Source organism: Lates calcarifer, linkage group LG10 (assembly GCF_001640805.2).
Source record: "Lates calcarifer isolate ASB-BC8 linkage group LG10, TLL_Latcal_v3, whole genome shotgun sequence".
Taxonomy (NCBI): domain Eukaryota; kingdom Metazoa; phylum Chordata; class Actinopteri; family Centropomidae; genus Lates; species Lates calcarifer.
The window spans coordinates 24,580,676-24,608,659 of NC_066842.1; the positions used below are offsets into that span (position 1 = coordinate 24,580,676).

The window sequence follows — 27,984 nt, forward strand, 5'->3', positions numbered from 1 at the left end:
ACATTTAACTTGTGTGGCTGACAGTAACCAGTATGTCAAAGGAGTCTTACCATTTCAAGATTTGAAAAACTCAAAATGCATGATATTCATATTTTAGGAGTGAAAACATAACCTGTAAATTCACCTGTAATGTGAAAATGTAAATAGTGGTGCAAGAAGGAGCGCTACCGCAGGTCATTCATTCCAACAGCCATCAGACTATACAACACCAGACTGACCTAACAATAAACCAGAAAATTTTGGACTTTGGACTTTTCTGGTCACTTTATTTTTGCACAAATTTTCATCTACCTCAATAATTATCACCTTTTCTTCTATATTTATGACTGTACATTTCACAACTGCTCATTTTCTATTTATTACAGAGACTTTTTCTAATGCTGATTGCTGCACTTTAACCTGTCTGTGGCTTTTGCATAAGGAGGACAGTGAAGGAAGCAAAGTGGCTTATTTGACAAGTGGGGTTTTTCAGTGGTGTGAGCTTTAATTATACTTTGGTGGTGGCAAATAGCATTCGTATAACCTCAGCAACAATCTAGAATATGCAATGTAGTTCAGCGGAATTCAGGGGGTGGGGGGCTGGAGCCAATCCCAGCTGACACTGGGCAAGAGGTGAGAGACAACCATTCACACTCCCCTCCACATCTGTAGGCACTGTGGATTCACCAAGTGTCGATGTTTGAATTATATTAAAGTCTATGTGGTAATGGTTTATGGAATGCATTGATATAGCGCTTTTCTTGTCATATCAACCATTCCAAGTGCTTTACAGCACAGGACACATTTGCCCATTCCCACACACATTCATACAGTGCTTATTCTATATAACACTTACACACACAATGCATGCATTCACATACTGATGGTATCATTGGGACAAGCTGGGTAATGATAAGGTATTCATTTTACTTACTTTGTTAATTATTTCTGTTTTCTGTGTATTTTCTATTTTACTGGTGCTCTTACTATTGTACCAACCCCCTTGCTGCTGTAACACTGAAGATTTCCCCATTGTGGAACTAATTAAGGATCATCTCATCTCATCTCATCTCATCTCATCTCATCTCATCTCATCTCACCTTGTCTCATTTCTGATGAATAGGTGGTTCTGGCATTTCAGATAGCTTTTTAAATGTAATCAAATTAAAATTACATTGGTGGGATTCAACTTCCTGTCCAACTTTCATAATATCTGCTTAAAAGCATGCATTTGTGAATTGTATCATGGAGCTAGACTCCTCTGGTTCACCTCAGGGTCGGCAGTGTTGAGTTTAGTTTGCAGTGAGGCTGCAGCACTATCAACATGATCATCAACTTGTGTGGGAGAAAAGTTGTGATAGCTGACCTCCAGTTCTTTCCATTCCTATTCTTATGACCTTCACAGTTCCAAGATCTCAACCCTTCTGAAACCTATGGAGATTTTGGAGCAATATTATTCAGTTCTCTCCACCTCCATTATCATAACAATAAATGAGGGAATAACCTTTAGAAGAATGTTGTCCATTCCTTGCCCTCTAAGTGTTTTCTGATCTGAAGCTCCTATCAGCTGGACAAAATCAGTTGTCCAAGCTTCCCAAAGCTGTTTATGGAAAAAAAAAAGTACAATGCATCTGCAGGGGAGAATATGATATTTTCCAACACACAGTAACTAAAGAGATGAACAGTGACCTTGGGCTTTCCCTGTACATTCTCTGAAACTTGGTGTTTGTCTGTGTTTGTGTGGGTGTGCGGTTATGTGCACGCCCTTGCCTGGAAGCTGTGGCTTTGTATCCTGTGCTCTGGTGAAATACACAATACTATGTGTTTGTGTGTTGATTAAGCATTGTTGTAAGTGACAATGTAAACTAAACTCTTGCACAGTTAAGCAGCTTGCATTGCTTCAAGCAAAGTGTGAGCCATCATTACATTTTAGCTAAACATGAAAGAACAGCAGTGATCTTAGATTTGCATAAAAGGTAACAGTAAAAAAACAACCACAGAAAGAGTTATGGAAAATAAAGATTATACGTGAGCAGCTGTTGAAACAACCATGTTTGTGGACCTGGTTTTGTTTTCAGGCTACTTGAGATTCAGTTGTTTAATCTTAAACCTAACGGCTTACACAGCTGCAGAAGCAATTGACCAGTTTAATCATTTAACCAATATTGGAAAACTGAGGTGGAAGTTCAAAGTAATGAGCCTACACCTCTGTTTTGTCTCATACTGTTAAGTGTAGTTCAACAGTAGCCAGGGCAGTGAGCTTGGTCAAAGTTTGTGAACATCAAATAAACTGATTGTTTAAAGCGGCACTCCTGTGATTTTACACGTAAAGGTCAGTTTTCTCTTCACAAGGAGTACTATGAAAACAGTCATAAAATGTCTTCTGACGAAACTATATCAAGGAGAAAATAAACCTGGTAATGTCACAGTGATGTCATTAGGTTTATCTTCACTTTGAAACTTAACATTTTTAACAGGAAGATTGTATAACAAACTGTGGGTGTTGGATTTGAAAGCTGGCACTCCAAAAATAGTTGGGGTCTAATAAAATATGCTACTTAGATGCATAATGGGACATGGGACGAGATTGTCCTTCTTAAAAAAAAATAACTGTAAAAACATGTTTATGAGGAAGTAACAAAGCCCAGTAAGGGCTATAGCAATTGTATTTGGAGGAAAGGAGGAATGTAAAGTCTCGGGGAGTAGGTCAGGGTGAATGAATGAGTCGTCAAAACCACAATTATCACACAAACAACAACAACAACCAAACAGCCCTAGCCTTAACAACGTAGTAAATTTAGAAAAAAAACAAAGTTTCCCAAATCTTAACCAAGTATTTTTGCTCTCATTTATAACATATCTTAAAATGTATTTATTTTTAGCCATTCTATTGGCATGGCTTTAGGGCAATGTCAGAATTCCACCCGGTGTGCGCCTTTACTTGACAGCAAAATATTTCAACAACTATGTGATGGATTGCCATGGAAGAGACAATATCCACTGTGTCCAGAGAATGAATCTTTATGACTTTACCAGCAGATCATATTTTTACATTTTTACAATTTTCAAGATTCCTGGTTCCCAAATGATAAATGTTTCTGACTTTAATGACCCTCTGACCAATACGAAGACATTAACATTTGTGTTTTTGAGTGAAATATATCAACAGTTATTGAATGCATTACCATGAAATTTGCTACAAACATTCAAGGCCCACCAGGATAAACTGACTTTTCATCCATCATCAGGTCAAAATTTCACTTTTTGTCCAATACTTTGGTTTATAAGCAAATGCCTGCCAAACTAATGACATTCCCTCTCAGCTGTACTATGACTATAGTGCAAAATAGCAAATGTTAGCATGCTACTTGCTAAAGATGGTGAACATTTTAAATATACTGTATATAATAATAACATAATGAGATTTAAATTCAGCTGGAATCCTCAAGAAGCATACACTGCTGCCCTTGTGTTGTCCCAGTCAAGGTTATCTTACAGGTCAATCTGTGTGTGTAATGATGCTGTAAAAAATTACATTATAACCAAAACCTCCTACAGAGATCAATTATTAATAATTGTGATAATATAACCAGAAACAAAATGTACCCTTCATGCAAATTAAACCAAGACACACACCAGGCATAACATAAAGTGAAAATAACAAAACAATATTTGTGGCTATGCTACCTTTTTTCTGGTAAATCTGCATGATTTGAGTTATTGGGAAATGAAAGTGTTGAAACTTTATGAGGACATTTTATAAATGATTCCTCAGTAAATGACACAGTGCAATTCTTTGAACTGCACAGTCCAAAATGATTTGACCTTACAATGTGAAATTGCCCATGACAGGTTTAATAGTTCTTGTAATAAGTCTTGTTTGGCTGCTCACTGAACCAGCCTTCTTACATGGCCTTGGGCTCTTCCTGTTTGGCTAAGGTCAAATATAAAACCAACCCTCACAGTAAAGCTGGGTTCATTCACCTTAAACTACAGAATGGCTCCATCACCCTGAGACTCCAACTGACTGACTTGTGTGAGATAAATCAGCTGCTGAAGGAAAAGATTTTTTATAAAAACTGTATCGTTCAGCTTACTTTCTTGACCATCTTTGAGGTCACATTCTTAAAACACTGTAAAGGCCATTCTGCCATTCTGAATGGAGTTGCCAGTTGCCAGCGATGGTGTTGATCTGGCTGCATACAGACCCAGAGTTCCTCTGTCAGTACCAAATGGGAAGGAGACACCTGTACGGTTTAATGAGTCTGGTTACTATCATTGTTATGGTGACAGAAACAGTGTAGCATCCCATGGATCTGTTGCTCAAACTGGCTACGAAACTCTGGACACCCCACCACACTATGACTTCTACGCCAACTCAGAGGCATGGGGCCGTCGGAGACGCTTCAGACCATCTCTGTACCAGCTATATGCCAACCCTGGGGTGAGGATTCTCTGCTTTTTATCAGCTTGTATGCTTCTTAACTCATTCAGATTAATGAATTGCTGGATGAGGAGTTGTTTAACAAATTAAGTGCATCTGTCCGTAATTTCCACTGAATATGCATCTAAATGTCTGAAATAAATCTTGACCTCATGATACAACAGTATCAAAGTATCACTCTTGTTACTGTTGCAAAAGTCTGTTGATGTTGATTATGCTAATATCTCAGCATATTCTAAAGGCACAATAGAGTTCATTTCACAATAATTTTTTTGTATGTGGATCACAAAAAGAATCATACGCAGTTTGATTTATTGTTTAACAAATATAATTGTTTCTATCTCTGGAAAAGGTATTACTCTTACTTTTTTTTCTCCTTGAACTAATAGTCTAGGGATAAAGGGTGTCATAGTCTGTAGAAACTGTAAAACCTATTTAGGCAAATTTGTGCTTTAGAATTTTGGGCAATATAAATAAAGCTGACCAAACTCAACTTGACTAGGATGACTCCAGACCTCCCATGTATGAAGAGACAACAGGTGAACAGATGGAAGGAGGGGACAGCTCTGAGGAAGATGAGGATAGGCAAAAGGATCCACCACCTGAGCCTACTCGCTTTGGCTGGGTACAGGGAGTCATGGTAAGTAGGATTAGACCACTGTGAGTTTTGGCAGGTACAAAGCTTTAAAAGCAGCAGCTTAAATGTTGATATTCTATAAATAAGTATTTTTGAGAGGCCCAGTTAAATGGTAAGTCCGATAGACCATGTTCTGCTGCTGATTAAAACTTTTTTCATGGCTGACAAAAACCTTTTAGGAGCCAAAATAATTTGAAATATTGAAAATTTCTGTCAGGGTTTAATCAGGTCTGATATATTTGGTAAATTCAGCTAATAACTGTCTGTCTTGTAGATCCGCTGCATGTTAAATATCTGGGGGGTAATCTTATACTTAAGGCTGCCTTGGATTACAGCTCAAGCTGGTATAGGTACGTCCAACAAAAAGATGATTAAGTTAGTTTATTGCACACAAGCCACTATCTGGCTCACACTCATTTTCTCTCCATGTCAGGTCTGACCTGGGTGATTATCCTGCTATCTTCTCTCATAACTGGGATCACTGGTCTCTCTACTTCAGCTATTGCCACCAACGGCAAAGTCAAAGGAGGTCTGTTCACCCAGTAAACATGCAACAAGTTGCTTGCATGCAAATAAACACTTCTACAGACAACTAAAGATCAGAAAAAGCATAAATAAAGGAAATATTAATTCATACGTACAGTATTTTGAATGTGCATACATACATACACCATATAGTAAACAATACTGCCATTCTAAAGTGTTGTTATACACATATAATATGTGACATCATTAATTAAAAAAAATAAATAAAGGCACCGTGTAAAGAATTTTCATGTATTAACCATTGTCAAACAATTTCTGATGCCTTTGAATGATTACAAGAAAAGGATTAGCTACTACCAAGTAAACCCCTAGATTTTTATTGCCATTGATTCTCACTACTTCCTCACCCTTTTGTCTTCAGGTGGGACCTACTTTCTGATCAGTCGTAGCCTGGGTCCAGAGCTGGGTGGATCCATTGGTCTGATCTTTGCCTTTGCCAATGCTGTGGCTGTGGCCATGCACACCGTAGGCTTTGCTGAGACTGTTACAGATCTTATGCGTGTGAGTAGTATGTAATCAGTGGTACCAGCGTTCATAGTGATACCATACAATAAACGGTGCCTCTTTAGTCTCTTTCTTCTTAATCTTTCTTCCTCAGGAAAATGGAGCTGTAATGGTGGATCGCACCAATGACATTCGTATCATTGGCATCATCACTGTCACATGTCTGCTAGGCATCTCAATGGCTGGCATGGCATGGGAATCCAAGGTTAGCTCAACCAAACATATGAGACAATGGTGGTCAGTGGAGAGAAGTTATCTGAAACCAGGACAATCCCAAACAAACCAGAATGTCTGGCCACAGCATTTACCATGATTTATTGCCATATGATGTATACCATCAGACCGCTCATTGTTAGTTCAAGGTCCATGTAACTGTAAACACGAAGTCATAGTCTCAGGGGATATGTTGTCCTGCATTGTTTTTTAGCTTGTCTTTGAGTTACCAAAGTGACTGGCATGACAGTATATGTCAGTCATAAAACTGTATTAGTTTGTGTCAGTAATTCTCAAGGCCAACAGAGGTAATAGATTGGGTTCTTTTTTAAGCAATACAGTCCTTAGCCAGAACCCTAACACAACACGCAAATGTTTACTCATTTAGCTCTATCATTGGTTGCCTGTTTTAGTTAACTATTTGGAAGCTACCCTAAAATTCTTCTTATACCACCTGCCATGCTAAAGAATTACAGAGAGACATGTGCTTGAGAATGTTAAAGTATGTTTGTTTTAAACATGCTAGTTGCTAGCACACCCACCTCAGCTAGCAAGATAAAACATCCACTTATAACTGTGGTCTAGCTCATTCTTGCATATAAATGTCTGCATGCATATGTTTACTGTGTATTCTGCATTCCACAGGCCCAGATTCTGTTCTTCCTAGTCATCATGGTGTCATTTGCCAGCTACATTGTCGGAACAATCATCCCTGCTTCACCACAGAAACAAGCCAAAGGTTTTTTTAGCTACAAAGGTGACTATTCAGTCCCCACCCAGAATATCAATACCCATGCAAGTTACCCCTGTTTATTTGGAAGGTGAAGCTATATTGTGTGCTGTAGTTTTTACACAAATCTGAGATCACCAATCTTTGGAACAAATTATAAAAATAAACAATTTCCATATCATTGCAGTGGAATATCAACTGTTTATTCAAATAATACCTTTTCAAGGCTAGTGTGTCTCTTCCTGTAAGAGCTCTTGAGTAAACTGATTATTTTACCTTCAACAGCAGATATCTTTGCTGCAAATTTTGTGCCCTGTTGGCGGGGGCCAGAGGGGAGCTTTTTTGGCATGTTCTCCATTTTTTTCCCATCAGCCACGGGAATCTTGGCAGGAGCTAACATCTCTGGAGATCTGAAGGTATGTCAGTTTCTTTCTCTCTGCCTAATGCACTCCATTATGTTGAAAAGCCGCTATGTTGATGTCTTATGCCCTCTTCTTCCCAGAATCCAACAGTGGCCATCCCCCGAGGAACACTGATGGCTATATTCTGGACCACCATTTCCTACCTCATCATCTCTGCTACTATTGGTACTGTATAAGCATGCCACATGGCAAATCTGTATTGAGACTGCCCTTTGCCCTTGCAGCTGCAAATGCTAGACTCTACAAGTCTCTCAGAAATACAGTGACACACACAAAATGTTTGCCTACCTAGCCCTCTGTGTTCCTCACTGACAACCAGTCCAACTCCAAGACAATGAATTATTAAGTTAACTTTAAACAACAATGAATACAAGTTAATGTCCCATTGTATATGCCCATCCTCCTGGCAAACCTGCCAATGACCTGCCAAACAGCAATATTTGCGAGAAAAGCTTCTCTGCCTTAACACCAGACCTTTATTTCCTTCCATTTTTGCTGTAATTTATCCCTTGCAGACTATAATAGAGTGGAACCACCAATTTAAAGAAAAAAAAAAAAAAAAAAAAAGATTCTGCCAGCTCTAACTTAAAACAGGACACAGATCTACACCTAATGTGTTTTGCAACTTGACTCACTTATATCAGACTAAAATGATTGTAAAATCTTTTCTCTCAGAGTTTAAAAGATTATTTTTAAAGACTGAACCACCAAAACAACAAAACAAAAAGATGATCAGGAGTTCCTTCAAGGGGTACCAGACAGACAACACTGTCAGAACAACACAATGCCACCAGGATGGAGAGATGCAGGATAACAGCAGTTGCATAGTCCACTGCATGATATTAAATCATTTTTATATGTATTTTCTGCTTTACAGAATGCAGTAAAGCAATAAAAATAGTAACATTAAATTTATGATTGAAAAAAAGGAAAGTAGCACATGACATGGACACTTTTATGGGGGCCTTTCATGAGTGTGGGCCCTACACTCATCATCTGACATGACATATCATATGACATAAAATGACCAATTATTAATTACAGGACTGGATATGCAAAAAAATCTTGATTTAGTGTGTGTGCTGGGTTGTATCCACATGAAGTAAAAATCCAATAAATCCAGGAGTAATGGTACTCAAGATCCATCAAAGATGCAATGTTCCAAACCAGAGCAGATGAAAGAAAATTGCTTCACCTTAAACTTCAGCGCTGCATCTATGTCAATATTTACAGTGTATGAAACAATGCATACTTAAAGTAACCTTGCAGAGCTTTGCACATTACTTAATTACTTTTTATATACTTTAATACAAATGTATTTAGCAAACAAGACTGTCTTTCATTATACACAAGTATAATAACAATGACAGAATTTGGATATGGATATTAACAAGGGCCAAAAACAATTATCTATTTATTTTATTTATATAATCCTGTGTGCATGCAAATTTATTTGTATGTATTTGTTTATGCTTGTATCCATGTGTGTTTGTTTCCTCCCAGGATCCTGTGTGGTACGGGATGCGTCTGGAATACTAAATGATACCCTGTCTTCCTCCTCATCCAGCGAGACTTGTGTTGGTACAGCTTGTCAATATGGATGGGACTTCAGCGAGTGTATCAAGAACAGCACATGCACCTATGGCATCAGTAACTTTTATCAGGTCAACACAAGCACACACACACACACACATACACACACACACACACTTCAAGACACAAGAATGCTACACATTGTCTTTCTGTCTAATACACAATACAGGCTACAAAGGAGAAGGTTGTTACATGAATTCTGGGTAATGCAGTCCTGTAGTATTTGAAAAATCCAAACAGATTCTTCCTATTTCCTCTGGAAAGCACCAAAGCATGACCCTGCTTCAATTTGCTGTCAGTTCAGTGACATGCTGTTTTATCATTGCCAGAGGCAGAAAATACAAATAAAAAACTGTGACAGCTACAAGCCAACTGTAATGTAATTCTGCATAAATGCTTCAGTCTTACTGTACAATTTTATTACATTAACAATAGGTCACCTTGTACACAAACAAACAGTTTCTCTCCTGGTGAAAGAGATTAGCTTAATAAGTAAACAGAACATTTCGGTCTGTAGTCGATGGGCATGGTGTCAGCCTTTGCCCCCCTCATCACTGCTGGTATATTTGGAGCAACTCTATCCTCTGCTTTGGCCTGCCTGGTGTCTGCTCCCAAAGTCTTTCAGGTATGTGCACACATATGCTATATCACTACATCTCTACAGGTTTCAATGCAACCTTGTCCATCTCACTGTACCTGTGTAAACACAAGCTTTTCTTCTTATTCTCTTATCTTTCTCCTTTTGTTGGTAGTGTCTGTGTAAGGACAAACTCTACCCTCTCATTGGCTTCTTTGGTAAAGGTTACGGCAAGAATGATGAACCACTCAGAGCCTACCTCCTGACGTACATCATTGCTGCCTGCTTCATTCTCATTGGTGAGGCTTTAAAGAGAAACTCTGACCCCTGTAAATGCCCAGTCGGAATTTAACTTAAGTCCAGTCTTAAGCAAGATATGTCATACATGGAATGGCATGGTGTTACTATTACTGTTTTCCAAAAACTGTAGCAAAACAAGACACATACATATAATTGTTTTTGTTTTAAACTGCATTGAAGTTACCTATAATCCTGAAGATTTCAGTACTGGTTGGACAATGGTAACACTAATTGTGGTTTAAGACAACAAATACTTGGAACAATTACTTTGTCAGTAGAGTGCAGCTAAACAAAACCATTAAAAAAATCAGTCAGAAATAATTATATGTAATCTGATTTAATGCTGCACATGCAACAAAGAGTTTTCCACAGCAGGACATAGTGACATGCTCATTGGCTTTCTTGGGAGTTGGCAACTCACCGTGGCTGCTGCTTCTTGTAGTTCCATTCTCCCTTGCAAAAAATAAAAATGATCTGCTGAAAAAAGTAGCGCCTAAAAGCACCACGTCTTGTTTAATTGTCCATTTTTGATGGACAGTTGCTCAGTGCTAACCTCAGTGACAAACACATTGCGTTTTCTGTGTCTGCTTCACGGTGCAATCCACCCTATATTTTGCAGCTCGACACCTCTATTGTGAAGCAGCAGTAAAAGGAAGTGTTCGGTTTGCATTATCAGCAACTCACCAAAATCTGTCCCATGACAGGAGAGAGAACAGTAAAGAGTAAGGCCAATATCAATCAGATAAAATTACAGAAATGCTGAACTAGATGCTGCATCATCTCTTATCAGTCCCTTGTTTGTAGCCTGGGGATAGGCTCCACCACTAAAGATAGAGATGGAATTACAGACTTTCGATAAACCATTATTTGTGTCCAAAACTAGGTTCTAGACTTCAAGAAAATCTTGGCATTGTAACTTAAAAGACAAATGGGAACCACGATTCTCTTATACTCTCTGTCTTCTGCCCTCTGTCTTTCCATCAGCTGAGTTGAACACCATCGCTCCCATCATCTCCAACTTCTTTCTGTGCTCCTACTCTCTCATCAACTTCAGTTGCTTCCATGCGTCAATCACCAACTCACCAGGTAGAAAGCTCAGAGATTATACATGGATAGATAGATGGATAAATGTATGAACAGATGAGTATCCTAACAAGACGGATGAATACCTTTTGATTAAATGAGAATAATCAATGAAACACAGAAGAATTTTATTACAAGAAAACATAATTAATTAATGACAGAGACTGTGTGTGTGTGTGTGTGTGTGTGTGTGTGTGTGTGTGTATGTGTGAGTAGGTTGGCGTCCATCCTTCCGGTTCTACAGTAAGTGGCTGTCGTTGCTGGGTGCTGTGTGTTGTGTGGTGATCATGTTCCTGCTGACTTGGTGGGCAGCCCTCATTGCCTTTGGAGTTGTCTTCTTCCTTTTGGGGTACACATTGTACAAGAAAGCCTGGTAAACTCACACGCACTCACACAGTCTCACAGTGTCGCACAACAAAGAGCTGTTCCCCCTTACTGCATCCTTTTAACTTTGCTGATCTGCTCTGTGTTAAGCTGTGAACTGGGGCTCATCAGTGCAAGCAGGCGCTTACTCCATCGCTCTGAACCAGTTGGTAGGCCTCAACAATGTAGAGGACCATGTCAAGAACTACAGGTCAGTGAAGGTGGAATCACGCTTGTAGTTTGTCTGCTTTGGTCTTTACCAGTTTTTGTATTTGGAAGTTTGATTAGATGCAAAAAACAAATATGGCTGTTATCATGAGCATGTTTTAATGAGCATAAATCTAGGCTGTGGTTTCTCAGGTATCAACTTTCATATCTTTATATTGATACTTTTTAACTTGGAATGTGTATTATTGTAGTTGTAATAATGACACTACCTCCTAGTATGTCATATAAAACAGAGAATCAAATATCAAGGACTAAAAGTTAACTACTGAAGGGCAGGATCCAAACATATGACAAATATGGTTATATACATATTATATCGAGGACATAAAGGACTCACAGACCCAGAGCTAACTTATCATTAGAATTGTAAAATTTTAAGAATTTTTTAAACTGTCTACAGAGGCTGTTAACTGCTTAACATCCCCCTGATTATGCTCCTCTTTCAGACCACAGTGTTTGGTACTGACAGGTCCTCCCAGCAGTCGTCCAGCTCTGGTGGATCTAGTCAGCTGTTTCACCAAGAGTCTTAGTCTCATGATGTGTGGCAATGTGATCATTGTGAGTACAACTCAACTTTTTGATATAGTAAAAACACAAAACCAAATATATTAGATTTTTTTTTTAATTGTCATGTTCCAGCTGTCAGAGCCTTCTCTGTAGAGCAATGAACACATTTTTTATTTGACCCTGTATTTTTCAGGCTAGTCCCTCCCCAACAGCAGTGGAGAAAGTGAGCAGTGACAGTCATGTCACCTGGTTGAACCAGCGGAAGGTCAAGTCATTCTACAGAGGAGTGGTGGCTACAGAGCTCCGATCAGGAGTTAGCATGCTGCTACAGGTGACAATACCTCATCTATTATACTTTAATGTCACGACTGTCTGAACCTTCTCTGTCACACAGTCACTCTGTCACATTAAAGTGATCAGAACAACACAGTAGAAAACCAGTAGAAAGACTTGCATGTCAATCTGCTACGCTGTAAGTGAATGTTCACAGTCCTCAGTTTCCTACTATAGTTATGACACATAACCTCTATAGCAGGTAGATGGTTTGAAGTAGCATCAGTGTTAAATAAATCTACAATTGTATGTTCTGGGGCAACTTTTTGAAGACAAATTCAAGTACAGTACCAGGTTCCCTGATAGCAGGCAGAGGTCAGCCTTTTACTTTAAAAAGGAAGAACATCTGCTCCCTACAAATAACCTCCCAATGATTTCTCCAAACATTTTGTTCACATAATACTTAATCAAACCTTTTATCAAAGATTTTTTTCTTTCGCTTTTGCCTTTATTTGACAGTGTAGATAGTGAGGAAATATGTGGAGAAAGCAGGGCTTAAGCAGAATGCAGCAAGGGTCCCATGGCCAGGAATCAAACTGTGGACATTGCAGTTATCTGGTATGCACCTTAACCATGAGGCCAGTGGGACTACATACTCAAATTTAACACATTTTCACAGTCTGCTGTACTCTGCCCTACATCGACAACACAGTATGACTGTTAATAGTTCAGTGTTGTGATTACTTGTTACATTACATGGAAAAAAACATTTCAACATCTCTATTCTAGCTACATAAAAATGCCCTGTGGAGTTTTCTTGCAAACAAACAAAAGTTGTTTTTATATTCAGTGTTACTCACACTGTGTATTTCTGTGAGGTCTAAGTGAATGAATTAAAGTATTTTATAGGCAACACAGGAGCAACAGTGTGTGTCACATTAAAATGACGACACTATAAAAACTGTGATGGAATTAGAGACGTGTTGGAAACTGAGGACACAGAGACACCGGAAAGTGTGAGTCAGAGCAGCGCAACTCATTTCTGTTGGTCGTTCTGATGCTCTCAGCTCTGGTGTTGAAATTACACAACTCTGCAGAGGGATTTTCATTTGAATGGACAGTGGACACAAAATACTGAATACATTAAATACTATAACAAATTCTTACAAATATATAAAATACTGCTACAAGTATTTGGTGACTGTATTATTTCTGCCAGCTTCTATTACTTTCTTTTTATTGTCTATTGCTGTGCTTTGGTTTTGTAACTTTTATCGTCATTAATCATTATCTTTTGCAAAGCTGTAATAATTCCTGCAGGAACCCTTTATTTTGTCTTGTCTTATTAAATATACTGCTCTTGATTTGTTGATATTGTTACATTTCCATGGGTATCATCATTTCATCTCATATGAAATACAGTGCTCCTGATCTGAGGGTATTGCATCAGAGGCTATGTGGATTGCTCATGTTATATTTGGTGAATATGACCCCTTCTTGTGCTTCATCCAACAGGGGGCAGGTTTGGGTCGTATCAAGCCAAATGTTCTGCTGATGGGTTTCAAGACAGACTGGTGCAGTGACACACCACAGGCTGCACATAACTACATAGGAATACTGAAGTGAGTACAGAGGGAGTTAAGACTTTATATCATGTATATACTTATATCACTTACGATCATATTCTAGCAATAAAGTTATCAATGTCCAAAATTCAGTGTTAAAAACAATGACAAAACAAATGCCACCCCACCCAGCAAAAAGAAGTGTGTCTGTGTGTTTCAGTGATGCATTTGACCTGCAGTATGGTGTGTGCATGCTGAGAATAAGGGAGGGACTGGATATCTCTCAGCCATCTCAAGCACACGGTGAGAGCCTTAATTTAAACAAGAGCCCTGAGAGTAAATTCATTTTACTCCAACTGTAACTGCTGCTACAATATCTACATCACTTTGGGAAATGCAATCCACATTCATCCAGCATTGTTAAAATTGACAAGTAAATTCCTCTGTTTTTACTCAGTCAATCAAGGCTTTGATGGAGCACCAGACAGTATAAACACGACCTCTGCCCCTGCCTGCATTCAAACAAGTATCACATGTATGTATATGCAAAATCTTGAGTAAACGTGGCCCAGTGTGTGTAAAGTGTAAAACAAATGTTTTCTGTGTGTACAAAATTGTTTTGCAGCTTCTGTCTCTATTGATCCAGCGCCTCAGCCAAGTACAGTGTTTCAGAAAAAACAAGGAAAGAAGACCATTGACATATACTGGCTGTCTGATGATGGAGGTATGATTATCTCTCAATTCATTTATCTGTCAAGAATATCACTATAGGTTTCCTCATCACTGTGTGTGTGTACTAGGTCTGACCCTGCTGCTGCCCTACCTACTGACTCGCAGGAAGCGCTGGGCCAGGTGTAAGGTCCGAGTGTTTGTGGGAGGAGATACAGACAAGAAGGAGGAGCAGAAAGAGGAGTAAGCATTTGAATAACATCCCAATATTTCATTTTACTACAGTTTTTTAACACCTTGATTTCTTCTGTGCCGCTACTAAAAAAGAGTCAGAATTAAATTAAGAGAACTGCCGATAGAGATCAATAATATATCCAGTCATCACAGACCTTTTACACAGTAGGAGCATAGCAGCACACAATTGGTGCAACTAAAAACATTATCGATGAATTCAGTTCAAGTAAACCTGAAATTACTACATTCAGCCACTTGGGGGGAGCAGAGATAATCTGTTAACACAACACTGATATACTGTATCACTTGAAAAAGTTTTTATGCCTAAAACTCAGACTACAGGAGTTCAAATCCCAACCTATATTGAAATTGGATTGCATGACGCATACAAGGAGACACTTCTCATATGTTCTTCTCTCTAATCTCAAACATGCACATACTACAAGATTTGAAAATAATGGTGCATCACAAACTACAGGATATTGTAAAGATCTTGCCAGAGGGAGCAGTCAGGGAGCAATGCACAGGTTGTCTGTTCTTTAGAGAGAACTGTGGGTGAGATTTTAACTGGCAGTTTTAATATCTGTCAACAGTCGTATGTTAGCTAACACTATACTGAAGTAATCACAATCATCCCAATTTTAATTCCTAAATATCAAACATGTTTGATATTATCTGGGTGGACCTGATGAGTCTGCTACCAGTTTGGGAGGACTGGGTCGGTAAACCCCTAACCTTACCAAATAATCTGGGCTGTGACTAGATTTGGAGTGGTGTTTTGAGCATATACTGTACCATAGCTTTTTTTCTGAATTTTCTTTAGGTTTGTCATTATAAGAGATACATTTCACATCATCATTCTTACACTGGATTTTTACTCTTTTTGCAGGGTATTGGCACTGATCAAGAAGTTCCGTCTTGGTTTCCATGATGTTGAAGTGCTTCCTGACATCTACCAGAATCCCCAGCCTGGGAAGTAAGGATGCCAAAGCTTGTATAATAGAATGAAGCTGGGCAAAACCCCATCATGTCATAGGCCCTCCGAGCCCTACTGTCTGTCAGCTGGCACTGCACTGTTTTAATTGAACATTTATTTGGGAATATGCACCACTAAAGCACAATTATCCACTGACATCATAAAGTCCTTCAGGTGTTCTGTTTTATTACCTGATCTTTGAGGCATGTCATTAAAAGTGGCCTGCCTCAGATCTAGATTTAAAACCTCCTGTGATGGTAACTAAATCCTATAAGTCACTGTCACACCCAAAGAATTCTACCATGACTAAAACTGATTTTCCAAAAATCCTAAAAATATTGCCTCAGCATTTTAAATTAACCCTCCATGTCTGTCTCACCAGTGTTCATCAGTTTGAGAACATGGTGGGTCGCTTCAGGCTGGATACAAACCCCAAGCTGGACTCTGATTCTGGGCCACCAAGACAGCAGGAGGAGCCCTGGATGATTACTGACCAAGATTTAGAGAGGAACAAGGCCAAGGTCTGACACACCCACACCCACAGAGAAATTCACAGAAACACACATTACACAAATACAGCATATAAAATCACCTGTTCAAAACTTGTCTTTGTCTCTATCGTCCTCTCTTAAAATGGTAAACCTCTCTGTGGAATTCAGACTCACCGTCAGATCCGTCTAAATGAGGTTCTGCAAGACTACTCCAGAGAAGCTGCCCTGATTGTTATGTGAGTAGAGTAATTGTTCTTTTCAGGCCATGGGAGTGCTACTTTCTTAAAGGGTAGACAATGCAGAGTAAAAGGAGTGGCCATGTAATTAAATGGCATGCCAACTGCACCACTCCACTCTAAGTGAATAGCTCTTGACTATTGCCTTGTCTGTCATTTTTTAGGTAAAATCAAGTACAAGTTACGGAAAGTACAGTCTCTTTGCCTTTGCAAGTTATCACCTGTGGATGTTTTGGACGCATTCTTAATTAAGCACAAACTGTTCATTAAATCTCCTTTGCTGTCTCCTGATAGCACCATGCCAGTGGGGAGGCGAGGAGTGTGTCCCAGTACTCTCTTCCTGGCATGGCTGGACTTCTTGTCACGTGATCTGAGACCCCCAGTCCTATTGGTCAGAGGAAACCAGGAAAATGTTCTCACCTTCTACTGCCAGTGAAATGTGTCCATGAGTCTGCACATATCATGGAGCAAATTATTTCCATTAGTGATTGCAAAGACAATTATTTATCTAAATGATTTGTAATTTTATCCAATTATGTGCACAAAAAAATTTTTTTTTTCCTTTCCTGAAATTTATTACACAAATTAAGACAATATGATTGTTGTTACTAACAGGTTTGAAATAATGTAAGAGCAAAGGAAGTTGTGAAGGATACCATTTGTGTACATATTTACCAGTTTTAAACAGCAGGGGGAGTCCACCTGTCTCAGCTTTACCTTTAATCAATAACTGCATGCAAATTCTGAGCAGTGCCACATATTCATCTGGTTCGTTTTATAAACACATTCTTTGTCTATATATAAGTCTATCTAGTTGTTAATTTACATTTTCAGAAAACACAGAATCAAAATGTAGCTGATTCTATTTGTTGTATTTTTGACACATAGTGTAGGACAGCAGGCCATAGTGTGGGATAGCACCTGGCCTGCAACCTTGAGACCCTGAATTCTTATCTTATCAGCACCACAGGTGTTCTCTTCTAACAGACTTTTAACCTCTCTTAAAGGGAGCTTAAAGGGAACTCCAGCAGACACTGGCAGTTCATGTTGACCATCAGCCAAAGCTGATCTCAAACACAGCTAATAAAAGGACTGTAGTCAAGTCAGACACATTGAGCTCATGACAAAGGCTGATCTCACAGCATTTGCCTTTTACCAGTTGTCCACACAATTCATCAATGACTCACTGTGGAAAAACTACACAACTGCACAAATATGATCCCCCTCAGTATGTCAGACTGTTTTGTAAACCTATACACACTGTTAACTCACCCAAAGATATGTTGTTCCTAAACATTTTAGGCCAGACAGAAATTTAAATTAGTCTTTTGACAGACATAAAATTACATCTAAATTATTTACAAAAGTATGAAAACATCTAGGGCGATGTGTGAAAGCAACACTTTCAGAGAGAAAACTTTTTTTTTTATTTCTGTTTTATTGAGAGTCATAGAATGGAGAATAAAAAGAGCCACCTAATGACAATATGAAAAATAACAAATCTGACCTGTAATGGCATTACTTCTTCTGCAATAAGAAGGTCCTGAATAAAACTGATTAACATCCTTCAGGCTGGAAATTATGATGGTGCACATATGTTAAAAATGAGCTACAAGAAGGAGGGGGTCAATTACATTTCATCAGCCAGACGCACCTACTAATTATTAATTGCGCATGCTCACAGGGCGAGCGAGCGTCCCAGAGCCTCCACGTCTGAGCACGAGCGGACTTAACCAATCAGGAGCGGCCACAGTGTGTTTGGAAACAACATTCCTCCTCGCTTAAGTCCCGCATGACGGCTTAGGTACATCTAGAGTAAACTGGGCTCCACATAGATAGAGTGTATTCTCCTACAAGGTTCTCTTTAGTCGAGATTATTTGCGTCGCTTTTCTTCGTCTTCGTCTCCATCGCAAGGACTCTTCTTATTTTGACGAGTGTAGTTTTTGAGAGTAAATAAATAGAATCATACTAGCGCGAGACTACGGCGAGTGAAAGTAAAAAATGGATGTAGGAGATTCTCAACAAAAGACGATTACTCTTCTCATAAAAACGCCTAACCGGGATCAGGAGGACCAAATTATCGAAGGCATCCATCTGAACTGGAGTGTAAAGGACCTAAAAACGCATTTGTGGAATGTGTACCCCACAAAACCGGTGAGTCATTATGAAAACGGACAAGTTAGCTGGCTACTATTAGCGGAACTAGTGAGCTAGTGTGACAAGCAGTTGCAGTGTTCTAGCCTGTCATGACATGAGCCAGCTAACTGGAGTGGAGGAGGCTGCTGAGAGTTAACAGCTGTCAGCCATTTCCGTGTTTTTGTCTGGCTTTCTCTGTGAGAGCTTACACAAAACCTGAACACGTATGAGGGGTTTTCGGGAGGCTTCAGTGGGTAGGGAAAAGTCAGTGCACAGCCATGTCCGTAACTATCGTGTGTCTTTGGCATCAAAATAGTTTGGATAGTCTGTTTAAGTATTGGATTACATTATAAACTAGAGACGAAGTGGGGCCGCGCAGTAGACCGTGAATTATCCTGGTCCAAGCGACAAGACACGTTTTAAAGTACTAATGAAATTAGTAATGATTGATGATAAGAATAATGATAATCATGATCATGATGAAGTGTGTACCACTCACAATAACAAACAATGGCTTCAAGAGGAAAAGAGAAGAGAGGATACACATACAAAGGTACACTTCTTAGATGAGTAAACAGAAGTTTTATTTCTTAAAAACACATGCTACATCTGTATTATATGAAATAATCCTTGATTAGTCCCACAGCGGGCAGCTTGTATGCACTTACGTATATCAACCTGCATACACATAAATACACACAATTGCCCAAAACAGGTTTTAAATTTCAACATTATATATAAAGTTAATCTTTTTCTGACTTTATCTTCATGTACAAGAAGGACCCTGTCAGGTTGTTTTTTGTCAATGAGACTGACACTTAGTGGATGAAGGCCAGTGATGACAAAGTTTGAGAGCAAATGTTATCAATTCATTTAAATCTCAAATCAGTTTGTTATAAATGTAAATAATTTATTACAGAATGTACATTTACTTAAATATTTTAGTAATCCCAACCTCCACAAAAACCTCCCTCAGTCAGAATTTTCTACTCAGAAGCTAGGGTGGTGCAGCTGTCACTGGCACTGTGAAAAAATCCTCAAGGTTGTTTCCCATCCAGAAACGCCACCCAAATCAAACAGCTGTAAAGATAATAGATAACAATTTTTGTTACTTTATCCCAAAAAGTCTACTCTACAGAACCTAATTGTTTACTTTTTCTTCAGGCTGTGAGTGACCAGAGACTGATCCATGCTGGTAAACTGCTGCCTGACCATCTCCACATCAAAGATATCTTCAGACAGGTATGTGCACTAATGTTAACTGATAGCCTGTATGTGATGCATTCAGGGAACATTGGTAAATTGTAGGGTCTGCTGATAGTTTGCATGTGAGGTATTTAGGGGACATCTCTAAATTGTTAATTGTTGTTAACTCTTAAGAGAGACTGTATGCATATCAGCCACCCACCACCATAAGTTAATTCTCATCATGTGGGAAACACTGAAGAACTGGTTTGTAAAGAGAAACACAATGGTTCAGTTATTTGGAGATGGTTCAGATTTAAAAGATCAGACGTTTTTACAGTTATTTTCACAGCTGTGTGTTTTGTCAAGCAGGATAGGAAATCCTGTAATTGTACTTTGTTTTATTCAGTTTATCATTGTTGAAAACAAATGATTCTTCAAGATAGACCTATTAGTCTTTAATATAAGGTATTTATTTTATATAATTTTTCACGTTCATGTTTTGCTGCCATGTATTTTCACACAGTAAAAGAAACCCTGTCTTTGCATTTTATTTTGATCACAATCAAAGTTTTAAGAAATGTGCTTGTGACATCTCACATGTGGCAACTGAGAATTTAGTCTACCTCGTAGAAAATACAAAGATATATTTTTTTATTATCTCTCAGCTTAGAAATACTCAGGTATGATTTTTGTTCCATATTGCCTAGCCCTAGGGAGAATGTGTTTGTCAGATGGAAAGATTTTACAGATTTTCTTACAATCTCATGTCAGTTAAGTTTCAACGTAATTGCCAAACCTGAAATCATTGAGCATAACAAGATGATTTCAGTTATTAGGTACACCTAAAGAAAGCTTAATAAATCAGTGTAGACTAAATATTGGAAACACCCCTTAGAATAATGAAATGCAATGCAGTTCAGTAACACAGTAAAATGCAGCCTCTGAAATGATAATAAATTAAATGAAAACCTCCTTAAATCAGTACAAATAAAAATTGAGCCATACTAGACTATGTGAGAGTGAGATGTGTTACAGACTGTTGTATTAGACTGCATTAGTTTTAGGTATAGGTGTACCTAATAAACTGACCGTTGAGTGTATATGCCTTAAAGCTGCTGTAATATTGGTCATAAAATTGTTGACCTTTGTCTCATAAAATGGTCACAAGGATTCTGTGCTGTAAGTTGTTGTACTTTATGAAACCAGTACAGCATAATGTTTCATGTGTGAATCCCAGTAGAGATTCATATTGCTGGAGATGACTTCAGCACTGAAAAATATTCAACGTCCATGAAATGGATCAGCCATACCAATATGATACTGATACTTTGCACAAAAGCTTAATGTGTTCAGAAAAAAAGTAGGTTATACACATTCCAAATTACAGTCACTGTATCTGGATAATGCCTGCCACTACCAAAGTCTCAGTGACCAAAATCTGTTTCGCCTAAGCAGAACTCTTCTTCTCTTCCACACATATTACATAAAGCATCATTGCTCAATCATTCTGAACACTGAAAAAGTTTCATACATGACTGTCAAGTCAAGTCAAGTCAAATTTTATTTATATAGCGCCAATTCACAACAGAAGTTATCTCGAGACGCTGCAGAGACTGCATTTGTGTTCAACCAGTGTCAACACATGGTTCAGTGGCTTTTGCATTTATACAGCCATAGTTCACTATAGAACCATGACAGGCAGAAGGAGAAGCAGTTCCTGTCAACCAGGTTAGACATGAGTGGGGTGATAGCATGGTTACTTTTTTACTGTGTCCCTGCTGATGATAAAATATACTTTAACCCCAAGTTTCAGTGTCAGTCTTTTAACATGAAATCAATCATAGAACAGAAGCAACTGAGGCCATAATTATTGATATTTCAGTATCAATCTGCACACCACTGGTATGGACCAGAATGAGTACCCAGAACCAAACCATTTGATCTGATTCTGTTCTGTTTTCCACTATTTTGTGGATGGAAACAAAGATAAAGAGGAGTTTATGGAACTGTGCTGTAATCAGATTGAGATAAATTACCAAAAACATTCTGGTGTCAGCCTGACCTGTAATTTGTTGACACACTACCCCTCTTTTCCTGTGAGCTGTTATCCATATCAGGCTCATGTTCACTTTCACTGGACTAGTTCCACAAAGTCTTTGTGTTGTTGTTTTTAGTGCTGGTAGAGACTGTTTCATGAGTGTGTTTTACCATATAGGTTTTCTAATCAGATATTTATCTCTCTCTCTTTTTTTTTTTTTTTTTTTTAGAGAGACTGCATTCCAACACTGCATTTAGTGTGTGCTTTTAGGAATCCACCCCAAGGACAACTGGGAGCTAGACCTAAGGTGAGAAATCACATGATTTAAAGTTGTTCATGTTTGTCCTGTTCTTTCCCCCTCTGAAGAGTTAGGAGGTCTTATTCTTTTCCCTCAGATACCAGTTTACAGTGAAATCATGCTGCTTATTTCCTTCTCACCCAGTTTAATGGAAAAATAAGTTTTGGTTTGATTAGACATTTTTTAATAATAATTTAGAGCCGCTTTCCTCTGAAAATTGCCCCAGACCAGTTTTAATGTCAAAATAATTGTTAACTATTTTATTCATGTCTGTGCATTTTATTAGTAGGTCCTTAGAAAGCAGAAGTTCATTTAGAATTAATTAAAATATTTTAGAGTCATAAGACCTTGTTTGTTCAGTATATAATGATGGAATGATACTTGTTGCTCCATTTCACTTATAGATTAGTAAGCACACTATCTACTGTAAACTGTAAACTGTAAACATTTAATGTCACTTGAGCTTTTGTTTTAGAAATTCTACAGATTATTTCCAGTCAGAAATAAACAGGTTTTGGCTCTTCATCAAATGACAATGAACAAATTGATCTTGTAGGACAATGTGATTTTTAAAAATTTAAATCTAAAGAAATTTTTTGTGTGTGTGAGAGAGACAGAGACAGAGACAGAGACAGAGAGAGCAGGGAAAAGTAGAGAACTTCCTGGCAGCAGGTTTAGTTTGAAGACTCACAGGTGCATTACCACTCTACCGTGGAATGGAAATGTTTCACTACAGCTGTCATCCTTCAGAACTCAGCTACAGTTTCGAGATCAAAAGTACAGCTAAAGATAACTCCCTTTAGTTTCACAACACTTTCAAACAGTGAATTTGTTGTAGTATTGCGCAAATTTTAAACCATTTCTTACCTTTTCAGACGATGGAGACAGAACAGCCACATCCTTCCAGCCCAAGGCCTATGGCAGCCTCTGCTTCACCCAGTCCCAGCAGGTCCTCTACAGTCCAAACTCCTAGCACACCAGATCTGAGGCAGAGGAGATGGACCTCTTCGACTTCAGCTGCTCCATCTCACTCACAGACCCCAGCATCTCCACCATGGACTCCTGCATGGTCTGTTGTTGCAATGTAAGGCATAAAGGAAGAACGTGTAGCTTCAGTAACACAACCAGAAATCTATCCAAGCGGTGTTACTGTGTTGAGGACATTTTTTTCGACACTTGAAAGAAATTACAAACTTTAGACAGCAACATGGAATCACCAGATCTGAGGATCTGATTACTTCTGTTTTGAACAGATACTTTTATACTTCTACTTGTGATAGGATATCAAATGATACACAGTATGCTTCCGATGAAAGCATTTTTTTATAATTATCAATTATTGGTGATCTCTCACTGTGCATGTAGCACATTACCAAGTGCATAGGGGAAGAGAAAGCAGACATGTTAAACAGTCAGTATTGAAACACATCCTTGATTGTCACTTAAAGTAATGTCTCAGCTCAAACAGTTTTGTAGTTTGTCTGCACTTCATATTGTAATTCAACAAGGTTGAAGATAAGTGTTGAACATACATTAATGGTCTCTCTGTAATCTTTCCACTGCAGGCCTGGAGCACCACAGATGACCCAACCAACCTTTCCCACCTACTCTCTGTACAGCCCTCAACAGCTACTGTGGCTCCAGCATATCTATGCTAGACAATATTACATGCAATAGTGAGTTTTTACATGTATACACTTTTAATGCCTTTTAATTCATACTACTTTTCATGACTGTGAGTCCCTCACTGTGCAGTCTCATTATGTTCTGACATGGACATGGGTAACTGTCTTACTTTCTAATGGCATTTATCTCATTTCCTACCAACAGCCACACAGCTTTGGCAGCAGCAGGCACCGTGCCCTCTGCACCAACTTCAGCCATTGGGCAGTATCCTCCTGTTCCTGCCCATCAAGTACCTGTAACAGCCCCCTTAGCCAATCAGAACCACATGGACAACCTGCCAGTGAATCAGAACCCAGCACAGGATGGCCCTTTCATCAATCCGGGAGAGGCCAACCAGAACATGCGGATGAATGCGCAGGGTGGGCCCGTAATGGAGGATGAGGAAGCTATAGAACGTGACTGGCTGGACTGGTTATACTCTGCTGCAAGATTCTGCGTTCTGCTCATGATCGTGTACTTTAATTCCAACCTGAGTCGCTTTCTGCTGGTGATGAGCACCCTCCTCCTAATGTACCTGTAAGTATAGCTCGTTTGCATTAGATTTGATAACTGGCTCTGATCAGCTGCTTGTGTTGATATCCAGTGCTTCTCTTGAAAGCAAGGGAAACCCTCAGTGAACGTCATTAATAATTTAAAGCAATGCTAGCGTCTAGAAGGAGGGATAGTTGAAGTCCACTACAGCCTGTCCGAGTGTTATTGTAAACAGCAGTTCACCATTTATGTGTTTTATTTTGAAATTTAACCAGGAAATCACTGGGAAAAGGAGCATGGTAGCACACCTAGTAAATGCAATTAACTTTAGTCTTTTGGTCAATAAAATAGCTTATGACTGTGTGTGTGTACAGCCAAGCCATCAGGATTTGTACCCTTGAAACCTGTTATACCCGAGCTTCATATTAGAACTAATAGCTGGTACCTAATAGCTTAGGTATTTGCTTCTAAATGGCAGACACATGCCTGACATCAAGTTAGTGTCATGCAGCATCATGTTAAGTCAAATGCACCTCATGTTAATGTTAAGTCTGTCAATAACTTGATGACAGGCCTAAATTAAACTTGGCTGTTGTGGGTGTGTGTGCTTTCTTCATGCCATTGTTCATGCCTATTGAATTGTGTCCTGTCACTGTCAAGGGTTGCATTCTCTCAACTGAACTTTGATGTTTTGAGTGCCACCGTGGCACACAGTCCACTCAGGAAAGAAAATCATTTAATTGAGGTAGTGTAAGCATAGGCATTAGGGCGGGAAAGTTAGGAAAGACTGGGTGAGTAAGTGAGGATAGGTTGTGAATGAGCTCGATCGGACAAAATAACAAAGGTCCCCCAGCTGGGAGTCTAACTGTGGATATAGAATAGAATAGAATGCCCTTTATTGTCATTATACTAAAGTACAACGATATTACAGTTATGTAGTATGTGTTTAACCATTAGGCTACCAAAGCACACAATAAACTATTTCTTCTTTTTTTCCTGTCCACAGGCACACTGCTGGTTGGTTTCCCTTTAGAAGGGTGCAGGTTCAAAGACCCAACCACTTGCAGCCCCCTGAGGTCCAGCACAACCAGCAGAATGAGAATAGGATCCCGAACCCTAATCCAGTAAGAAACCGTTTCCCAGATTATTACCTCTTATCCACTTTAATTTCTCCTTTGGGTATCCTCATCTTCATATCTCAGGGGTTTAAGGCCTCTGCCTTCTTTGTCTCTGGCCTATAACCTGCATTTAGTCATGAATGTTCCCTATAAATGTACCAGAATATCACTGTGAAATCTAATGTATTCAAAATATTATTCTAGGTTTAGGCTGCTCCCTAAAAAATTGACAAAAAGTTAGGTGCATCTGTTGTGTAGATCCTGATTCGACTCACAAAATGTCATCCGACGACTTGTTAGAATAAGGGGAAAAGAGAGAGAAAAGAGAGAAAGGTAGATTTACCTAGCTAACATAAAATTAGATTTTTTACTATTGATATTCACTCTACCAATCTGGACAAATTCCAATGAGCAGCTGTGGACCATCAAAAATCCATCCAGTTTTTATAGGCCGTGTCTCTCTCTTTGTGCCTGTCATTAAGCCCACACCCCTTACCCCCCAGATCTTCAGCACTCAAATCTGAGTTGAATGACAAAATTTGTTCACTACTACAGTAGACCTACTGTAGATTGATCTGTGTTTTCATGCTGAAAAACCATTTCAAAATCTTTATGACAATATTGTGTCCTGTCTCTTCAGGCTGTTGAACTTGCTGACAGACAACGGGAGGAATCTGCTGAAGCAGATGGATCTGACGGACAAGGACCAATGACCGCAGTTTTAGTTCCTCCTCACAGGGTGTCAGTCATGTGGACGGCCTGGGTCTTCTTTAAAACTTTCTTCTCCTCCCTCATACCTGAGGTTCCTCAGGGTATAGACAACTGACCACCAGAAACAGATGACTATATAAAAAAGGGACCGTTTATTCTTCAGTGGGGAACAATAATCTCTGGAGATGACGTTTGAAACATGAGTGGAAGGACAAGGACAATACTGTCAACTCAAGAGGAGAGAAGAACAAGGGCATTGTATCTAAATCAACAATGACAGGGACCTCCCAACAGAATCCTGGACAGTAGTGCTAAGTAGTGCTCTTGTGTGACATTGGTGCAAATTAAACACCAGCAATACAAAGTAGTGCCAAACCCTTGAATTTGCCAAAAATGTGGACTGGAAGCAAAGGACACAATACATTAGAGACATCAGACATCATGTAAATATTAACAAAAACAATAATAGTTTTCCACCTGACCCAACATCTACTGTCTACTGGTTTTTAGCTTAAGAGGTTTTTTTTCCTTTGTTACGAGGCCTTATAAGAGAGCTTTAGATACCTGGATAGAACAGTAGGTGGCACCTGAGAGTAAAAAGTAAACCTCTTATCTGACTCTGTTGTATTATTTCTCCTAAATTATTCTTCCTGTGAGGAGGTTGTACAGACAAAATCCAACTCATGAGCAAAAAATGTTAATTTAAAACATTTGTATCATAATTCACTAAATTAAAACAGATTGTGCCTGTCATATAACTTTTTCTTAAGTTCTGTTTGGGGGTGATTTTTACATTATTGAGCGTTAGATTGTTTAAGATTTCAAATCATTGGGTACATATTCTATAAATACTGATGTTGGCACAGTAAAAAAATCACTTATTCACTCTTGTAAATATGTGTACACAAAGCACTTTACAATATGTATCTTATGCAAGCTTATTTACTTATAGAGGGGTTATGGTTTATCATTCCTCACATGAAGATTATAAATATAATGCCCTAAAAGGGTCAGAGTTTTTTTCCAAGATGGGACTAAGTTCAAATTTCAGGTCAAGCCTAAAATCTCACTAAAACAAATATGGTTAAAGGTAAGATGAGTGCTGCTGTAATCTGTAGAATATCTGTGGAATCAAGGGAAATTTAGTTCTCAGATGGCTTGTGGGGCTTCTCCATGGTTTCCTCTTTGTACTCACTTTGCCACCTTTAATTATTTTGTCGTCATGGGTTTTCATTCAGTTAACATTCCAAATTACTTTGAACTAAATTAACAATATCACCATGAAGGGGATATAGTACATCTTTAAGTAAGCAGGTGAAGTCCCTTCCCTTTTTTCCTGTAATTATTTCATTTTATGTGCTGCATTAGCCTCTGCTGTAAAGTTAGCACTCTGATTCCCTTTGGGAAATGATAGTAGTTTGTGACATTAGTCACCATGTATGAGTGGAAATTTTAATGTTAAGACTTGAAGATTTTCTTTTGTGAGAATTTCAGTGCAAACTTCATTGACGGATCCTGCAGAATGAATTGTGTGCAATGTCTTGCAATAACGGATGCAATAAATGTTCTTAACTTCAATGGCTCCTTTTTGTGTTGATTTGTTCCAGATGTGGTTTATTACAACAGCATCTTTACAGATTACAGTACAAAGAGTACAACTAGAGTTTGTTGACCTCCATGTTTAAATGCAGGAACTTTCGAGGGGTCATATTACTATAGGTCACGTGCTAATATAATGACCTCGAGTACACTCAATAGGTGCACAGG

General features: G+C 38.7%; 2 protein-coding genes across 3 annotated transcripts; both read left to right on the forward strand.

Annotated features, from left to right (window-relative positions):
• Window positions 1-3,938: 3,938 nt before the first annotated feature.
• On the forward strand, window positions 3,939-18,136 carry slc12a3 (solute carrier family 12 member 3). The gene is given in 26 exon segments (XM_018704163.2): window positions 3,939-4,423; window positions 4,926-5,063; window positions 5,335-5,410; window positions 5,494-5,589; window positions 5,968-6,107; window positions 6,205-6,315; window positions 6,969-7,080; window positions 7,339-7,469; window positions 7,556-7,640; window positions 8,979-9,139; window positions 9,586-9,693; window positions 9,821-9,944; window positions 10,930-11,031; window positions 11,245-11,424; window positions 11,503-11,602; window positions 12,066-12,177; window positions 12,320-12,457; window positions 13,915-14,021; window positions 14,185-14,267; window positions 14,422-14,499; window positions 14,590-14,688; window positions 14,765-14,876; window positions 15,757-15,843; window positions 16,226-16,364; window positions 16,503-16,570; window positions 16,865-18,136. Coding segments are annotated over 26 exon segments (3,114 nt in total). The 5' UTR covers window positions 3,939-4,138; the 3' UTR covers window positions 17,007-18,136.
• Window positions 18,137-18,310: 174 nt separating this feature from the next.
• On the forward strand, window positions 18,311-27,795 carry herpud1 (homocysteine-inducible, endoplasmic reticulum stress-inducible, ubiquitin-like domain member 1). 2 transcript variants are annotated; one of them, XM_051073609.1, is made up of 8 exons: window positions 18,311-18,725; window positions 19,872-19,949; window positions 22,163-22,240; window positions 23,107-23,300; window positions 23,797-23,907; window positions 24,062-24,433; window positions 25,395-25,512; window positions 26,147-27,795. In XM_051073609.1, exons 1-8 carry the CDS (start codon window positions 18,573-18,575, stop codon window positions 26,330-26,332), a joined length of 1,290 nt encoding a protein of 429 aa, XP_050929566.1. In that variant the 5' UTR covers window positions 18,311-18,572; the 3' UTR covers window positions 26,333-27,795. The 2 variants fall into 2 exon arrangements, with proteins under 2 accessions (XP_050929566.1, XP_018559677.1); XM_018704161.2 differs by having other exon boundaries at window positions 18,314-18,725; window positions 23,107-23,315.
• The last annotated feature ends 189 nt before the right edge of the window (window positions 27,796-27,984 follow it).

Bases quoted from the DNA above. Each gene is read 5' to 3' on its own strand.
- herpud1 (XM_018704161.2), top strand. From the start codon at position 18,573: ATGGATGTAGGAGATTCTCAACAAAAGACGATTACTCTTCTCATAAAA. The intron at 18,726-19,871 runs GTGAGTCATTAT...CTTTTTCTTCAG, and splicing joins ATGTGTACCCCACAAAACCG to GCTGTGAGTGACCAGAGACT. The intron at 19,950-22,162 runs GTATGTGCACTA...TTTTTTTTTTAG, and splicing joins TCAAAGATATCTTCAGACAG to AGAGACTGCATTCCAACACT.